This window comes from Setaria viridis, chromosome 7 (genome assembly GCF_005286985.2).
Source record: "Setaria viridis chromosome 7, Setaria_viridis_v4.0, whole genome shotgun sequence".
In the NCBI taxonomy this organism is placed as follows: Eukaryota; Viridiplantae; Streptophyta; class Magnoliopsida; order Poales; family Poaceae; genus Setaria; species Setaria viridis.
Window position 1 is genome coordinate 33131223 of NC_048269.2, and position 7434 is coordinate 33138656.

The 7434-nt window shown below is 44.5% G+C and overlaps 1 protein-coding gene across 2 annotated transcripts; it reads left to right on the top strand.

Annotated features, from left to right (window-relative positions):
- On the top strand, window positions 1–6165 carry LOC117863631 (uncharacterized). Of its 2 annotated transcripts, none has more exons than XM_034747429.2 (14): window positions 1–712; window positions 1140–1225; window positions 2061–2215; window positions 2298–2362; window positions 2484–2670; window positions 3294–3557; window positions 3650–3783; window positions 3873–4062; window positions 4173–4232; window positions 4319–4570; window positions 4653–4911; window positions 4993–5198; window positions 5329–5379; window positions 5518–6165. In XM_034747429.2, exons 1-14 carry the CDS (start codon window positions 477–479, stop codon window positions 5806–5808), a joined length of 2436 nt encoding a protein of 811 aa, XP_034603320.1. In that variant the 5' UTR covers window positions 1–476; the 3' UTR covers window positions 5809–6165. The 2 variants fall into 2 exon arrangements, with proteins under 2 accessions (XP_034603320.1, XP_034603321.1); XM_034747430.2 differs by having other exon boundaries at window positions 664–712; window positions 2048–2215.
- The last annotated feature ends 1269 nt before the right edge of the window (window positions 6166–7434 follow it).

Here is a 7434-nt window from a genome sequence, read left to right on the forward strand (position 1 = left end):
TCTTCTCGCCTGCTCCACCACCACACCGCTTTCCCGCTCCGCCTCCGATCTCCGCACGCGCCGGCGAGCGGGGCCCACCGCCCAGCCAGCCAGCCAGTCAGGCTCCGCCGCCGCCTCCAAGGTTGCACGCCCCGCTGTCATTAGGTGCCCCCGTCCTTCCATCGCCGCCGGCTTCGCCTCCCGATCTGCAAACTAGCAATTCCCCGCTCAGGAGTGGGGCCTGTCCTGCCGCAGCAGAACCCCAGCGCTGCCGCCGCCGCCGCCGCCGCGCAGGCCCCACGTCTCATCGTCACGCCGTCGCAGTTCAAGTGGTTAACTCTGCCGTGCTCCTCCGCCGCCGCCGCCGCGCTCTGCTACTGCCAGTCTCCGGAAGCTCTGTACCCTAGGGTTGGGCAGTGAAAGGAGGGATCCTTGCGCTCGCCGTCCGCGGGGATCGAGGGAGGGATGCGCGGATCGGGGCGGCGGGCGCGGCGCGGATGTTCGGCCGCATGAGGTGCCTAGTCGGCGGCGGCGTCCAGGACAGCCCGCGCTCTGCGGCCAAGAGGGTCTCGCCGGCGTCGTGGCGGTCGGACACCGCCGCAGCCGAAGCAGCCGCGGTAGCTGGGGGCAAGGGGCCGGTGATCTGCTTCAGGCCGCCGGACGTGATGGAGACGGTGCACGAGGTGGCCATTTACATCCACCGCTTCCACAACCTCGATCTGTTCCAGCAAGGGTGAGAATTATGGCTTTTCGTCTTTATTTTTCTCGTCAAAGTTTTCTCGGGTTTAGGTTCTTTATTTCCTTTTAGGGAGAGCACGAAAAGTTCCTTGTGCTTTGAGGTAAAGGGTACGACCATTACGTATTTCTAGGCTACATGTTTGGATTTTCGCGAGCATTTCTGCATTTCTTTTGTTAGCTTTCTCATTTGGTCGGTTGTTTCGGACACTTCTTCTCGCAACTGACGAATTCTGATTTTGCCCACAATTTTGTTCCCCTCACTGCAAACTTTGTCCTTGAGTAATGTGCAGACAATTCTCACTTGATACCTCATGTGAAGCACTTGTCACTTGTCTGTATAGTGTAAACCTTTAGCATTGATTTTTCTTTCTCATGAGATTTTTTAGATAATGTTCTCATGAGATGAACTTTGGATTATGCAGATGGTATCAGATGAAAATTAGTGCAATGTGGGAGGAAGGTGGCAACAAAACACCAGCTTCACCTGCCAGGGTCGTACAATATGAAGGTGTGCATCTCTCTATGGGCACTGAATGGTGTGATTTGATTGTCTGGTCTGATATCTTTCACATTCAAGATGCTTGCAGTAGAATTGAATGCTTAAACTGGTACTATGCTAGCATGCAGTTGGTAACTGTTTGGTTGTTGTCGGTAGTAGTGCCTGATACTATCCCTAGTGTATGATGCTGAGAATAGAAACTTGCTATTTACAAGGGAGTATTAATTGTGATTTTTCAGAGCTACCCTATGTTAAGAAACTACCAAACCATCTTTATTTCCATCTAATTCTACTCTGATAACGTAAATTTTTTTGTCATGTAGCTGGATATGGAACATAACTGTACTATTGTGTCATAAATAATATCCGTTTGCTTCTATAGTTGCCACGTGCCACTCAGAGCATATCTAACAATTGACATGTAAATGCTTATGCTCATTTCTGTATTAACTTATAGTCAAATTGTGCTAGCTCAGGAATGCACTTCCTTGTGTTAAAATTTTCTCGTACACTTTTGGTGTTAAAATGATGATGAACTACTGAAAACACAGCCAAAGGATGACCATGATTGTGCTCCTGTCAAACCTTTTGCTAGAGTGCTTATCAAGAATGTGAACACATTTGTCCTGGATCATCTCTTCAACTTGTATGATCTTGTATGATAATTTTGTAGTGTTTATCTTTTTGCTATCTCCTGATGTGTTTCTATATCTTGCTTTGTTGTAAACTAAAGCAGTATCTCACGGGATTTTGGTTGCTGTTGATCGTAAGATTCTTTTGTAAGTTCTCTGCAGTTGTCAATCTTTTAGCTAATAGATAATGACATGGTAGGTGGATTGTGCAGCTTCTGATGTTGGTGCGGATGATGCATTAGGCATTTGGAAAATAGATGATGTCGATAATAGCTTCTACACACAGCCGTTTCGGATCAAGTATGCTAGACAGGATATCTATCTCTCGGTTATGGTGTCTTTCAACATATTCAACAGCGAAGAGGAGGTTGGCATTTTCACTAATCTCTATTGTACCTGAATCACATTCATGTACTGTAGCCTTATTAGGGTGTTTGCTTTATTTTTAGGGTCCAGCAGCTTCGGCTGTGATGTTGAAGTTTGAGCTGATATATGCCCCAACACTTGACAATGGGTGAGTAGACATTTTACCACCTGGGATGTCTCTTCCAAGATTTTGCGTATACTTAAAGTGCACTTGTATTTACAATTTTTTTTAGCAATACTGATTATGCTTTTGCCTTTCTGAGCACTAGGTCTGAGCTTCAAGCTTCTAGTGTCACATCTTCAGCAGCTGTGCATGAATTTCGGATCCCACGCAGAGCACTCCTGGGTCTACACTCCTACTGTCCAGTTCACTTTGATGCATTCCACTCTGTGCTTGTTGATCTGACATTACATATAGTGTACCTGAAAGCTGGTGCAACTAAACCATCATTGAAGGTACACAGGTTTGTGAAGCTTTAGCTTTAATGTTTTTTGAAAATGGCGGTCCAATGCCATACTTATTTGACGTTCTAACTACCTAACAACCTGGGTACTGTGAATTACTTCTGTAATGACTGTATAAAACTGCACATTATGATGCTTAGCTCAAATATAGTGGTATTCCGGATCTAAGCACTTGGAGTTTGAATCCACAAATAAAGAAATAATTATTGCACACTCCCATCATGACTCTTGTGGGATGGGGTTGAAACCTATACCGACTGCAGAGATGAAAATGGGGAACCTGCAGAAGTTCGGATGGGAAGAGGATTTCTTGAAAATTTTGCGATCCCCAGGTGTTGGGTTTGAAACAAATGTCTCAGATCAAACTCTGCAGGTCCAATTAACTTCCTAATTTAGGGGTCCAGGGAGGATCATCAGTCAGAACCTTTATTCTCTGCTAGAGTAGATATTTTATGATGCATCAATAATCATTTAAGTGCTATCATTTTTATATGCTGAAATGTTCCGCATTATTTCCCAATAATTGGATCCAGCAGCCTTAATTAATATGATTGATTATTATGTTTTTATTCTCTTTGGTTGAACGTTTAAGTAAAGTTGCATTTTATTTGCAGGTGCCAGACGAAGGTTTAGGTCCTGTGTCGTATCACATTGTAAAGGCATTATTAACATCTAGGAAAATGTTGCTTGAAGAACTGAAGAAAATCAGTGATGCTATTGGGAAGAGAATAGATGATTTAGATGGTGCTGACTTGAATCTTGGCAAATATGAGCCAGTTAATCCGTCAAATTCCGGGCTACCTAATTCTAGTAAAGTGTTCCCTGCAACTGGCAAGGGTGTTGGACAGTTGGCTGGAATTTTACATGACTTTTTGGAGGTATGCTTCATTTTCTGCTTATGATGATCTAGGATTATCTTAAACAATAAGAAAGTTGTGGATTTAAAATGTGTTACTCTCGGCTTCTGCAGAGACCCAATGATGTGGTTAATGGGACAGAAGATTCTATGCTGTATGCTCTTCCCAAGGAAGAGCTGTTAGAGCTGTTTCTAACTGTGAGCGGTCAACTTTCACTTCTATGGAATGCATTCTTGAAATTTCATAGGCAAGTGTTCAATTGAGTTTATCCTGTATTTGCAGTGTTTTAGTGGCTGTGTATTGCCATGTCCGACAACGCTTTCTTGATCTATTCAGGGCAAACAAAACAAAGATATTGGACTACTTGCATGATGTTTGGGCTATTGACAGGAAGGCAGAATGGTCAATATGGACTGTTCACTCAAAAATTGAGATCCCTCATCGCTATTTGCGGAGTATGAATGATGACTCATCTCACCGTCATTCGCTTCTTAGAGTTTCTGGTTCAAGGAAGTTCCATGATGATGTAATTTCTCTCTCTTGAATGTCTACAGTAGACTTTCAGACATTTTAGTTCTATCCATAACTAGTATTTATCACTCTTATCTCTACTGAACAGTCTATACATATGTGCAGCCTGTACAAAACTCTGCTTCACGGGCTGAACTACACAGGAAAAGCATAGCACAAATGAAGGTTTGGCACTGCCCTGTTCTTTAGAGAATAGTTACAAGCACAAAACTTGCCTTTGAACCATGTTACTGATTTGAAGCATTTTGCAGATCAATACACAGTCTGTTCAAGATATGCATATATATGCTGATCCATCACGTGTTCCTGTTGTTCTTATAGAACAACATGTCATGGTTGTTCCACAACATGGTTCCGGCAAGGATCTGGCTCTGAATGCTTCTGAACAAAAGGATACCATTGTGCTACCTAAACTACAAGGAGACTCTTTGGCAGCCAAAAGTAGTGCTGGTAAAAAAAGTGGACGCATCTTGCGAGCTGTCATTTTTGTGCATGGTTTTCAGGCAAGCTCCATTCATCTGTTTTAAGTTTGATCCGAGTTAAAAGTAGTAGTTATCTGAACCTTACTCTGATTTAAATAAACAGGGTCACCATTTGGATTTACGTCTCGTTAGAAATCAATGGCTTCTATTGGATCCTGGAGCTGATTGCCTAATGTCTGAGGCTAATGAAGATAAAACATCTGGGGATTTCAAAGAAATGGGTAGCAGGTTGGCTGGGGAAGTAGTTGCCTTCCTGAAAAAGAAAGTGGATAAGCTTTCAAGATATGGAGGCTGCAAAGAGCTGAAGTTAAGCTTTGTCGGTCATTCCATTGGGAACATAATCATTAGAAGTGCCCTGGCAGGTCTTTTCCAACTTTCCTAAGAAATCCTTTGAAACAACTGATATATATGTTGCTGATTATTTCTTTTGTCCATTTTAACAGAACCTGCATTACAACCATACTTGAAAAACCTCCACACTTACATGTCGATATCCGGACCTCACTTGGGTTACTGGTACAGTTCAAATTCTTTGTTCAATTCTGGACTCTGGCTGCTGAAAAAGCTCAAGGGAGCGCAATGCATCCATCAACTGACTTTTAGCGATGATCAAGACCCCCAGAATACGTACTTTTATAAGCTTTGCAAGGTATGGTGTCAGCCTACTTCGCTTTTGAGTAACTTTGGCCATTCAATCTGTTACAACGTATGTCAGATTTTATTTACATCAAGATGAATTTTACCTCTAACTATTATTGTTGCCATTGTCCTTGATACAGTTAAAAACTTTGGAGAACTTCAAAAATATCATATTGCTGTCCTCACCACAGGTGATTCCTTTTTCTTGTGTCCAATAGTGTTTCAATTAACTTGCGGGGTGGAGTGATAAATTGCTGCACTAATTCATTTAGCATCTGTTGTACTTATCGCATGTTGTGTGAGTAATGACTCATATATCTTTCTTCCAGGATGGTTATGTACCATATCATTCTGCGAGAATCGAGCTCTGCCCAGCTGCATCATCTGACACCTCAAGGAAGGGCCAAGTCTTCACAGAAATGCTCAACAACTGCTTAGATCAGATCCGTGCGCCGTCATCCGACACCCGGATATTCATGCGCTGTGATGTGAATTTCGACCAGTCCAACCAAGGTCGAAGCCTAAACACCATGATTGGCAGAGCAGCCCACATCGAGTTCCTGGAGACTGACCTCTACGCCAAGTTCATCATGTGGTCCTTCCCTGATCTGTTCCGATGATGACTGCTGCTCATCTCTGTGATACTGCCACATACCAAACCAATAGTGCACACTACTGAGTACTGACCAAGCAAGGAAAATTAAGCTTGCATAGCATAAATGCTCCACCAGAATCCAACACCGAGACGGGTACCGCTGTAAAGATCCTAGCAGCAATTGTTTTCCAGCTTGCTAGATTCGATTTGTATAAATAGCTTATTCTTTTTCAGTTCCATTCATAGTGCTGTAGATGGTCACCTTTGCTGTGAATTCATAATCCTTGTTGCCTGGTGTATTTAACACTGCAGTTTAGGATGTGCTAACAATCAGTGAGCTTATTATGCCCAAATAAGCGTTTTACGTTTTGATTTTTCGTCACTGAGACCTGTAACATGCCGACGAGTATCATGCAATCCTGATGGATCTGGATGGTCCAGCCGCCCAGGGTGCTGTTTCTCTCTGGAGAAGCTACTGTATTTGTTCTGGCATGTTGCCATGACTGGATCTGCTTCTACAAAACTGCTTGTCGTGCCGTCCTTTTCCCGTGCGGTGCTCGGGTCAGTGTTGCGTATGTCCGTGACATGCTGGCTTTCCCGGTGGCAGCGGAGACCACCATGATCTGGTCACTGGTTGTGATGTTGCCTGCACGTCTGAACCCTTGTCCAGAACAGGCAGAATATCAATTGCGGTAAGCCGGTAAGCAGTTTGACTGTTGAAAAGCAGAGGTGGTTGGTCCTTTCAGCACCGGGTCAAGGGGACGAACGCTGCGACTGCGAGGGTCCGCCGCAGCCGAGCCCGGTCGTCGTGCCGACCTCCGGTGATGTGAGAGGAGCGCGCGCCGGGCGGAAGGGGCCCATTTGTCGCCGCCGACGCGAACGTGACGCCAGGGACGGCGACCGACGGTAGGGGGGGACCACGGGGGGAGAGGGACGGCCTGTTGCTGTTGCTGCGGCACCAGCTGCGCGAGCCTACCACTGCTGAAACAGCTCTGACCAAGAACAATTCGGCAAGGGCCCCGACAGCTCACGGCACTGACGGGTATCACAGGTTTACATTACAGCGCTACCAACACATCTGGACGCTGAATTGGCTGGTGCCCAAACAAAACAGAACCTTCTCCCATGCCATTCTCTCCATGACTCCATCCTCGTCCTGATCATCCATTCTGCATGACCACACTGCCGGGTGAAGTATCCGAAATGTGGCAGACAAGTAATCAGTAGATGATGGTGGAATTCAGCTGCATTTCAAGAAGGAAGACTGCCTTTCCTCACAGTTTCGGTTACCTATTGATCAGATCCAATCTAGCAGAGACCAGCAGGACATAAACGATTACAATTAGCAATCGCAATTGAGCATTCCCACATTCCCAAAGAAAATGGTAATTGCTTTTAAGTAGCGAGAAACGGATTGTGCTGGTAGAACACACAGAACAAAACAAGATTGATTCATTGTGAATCCAAACAAAGATAGTTCGTTCGACCAGATGAAGCCTCCATGAACAATAGAATGAACCAACTGGATTATATCACCAAAGCAATTGAAAGACATGGTAAGTATGCTAGAGGGAAAACCGAAAACATGGCATATTTTCTAAATGTTCTTATCACAACTTTCCAATTTAATGGCATCAGACGTGTGTAAAAT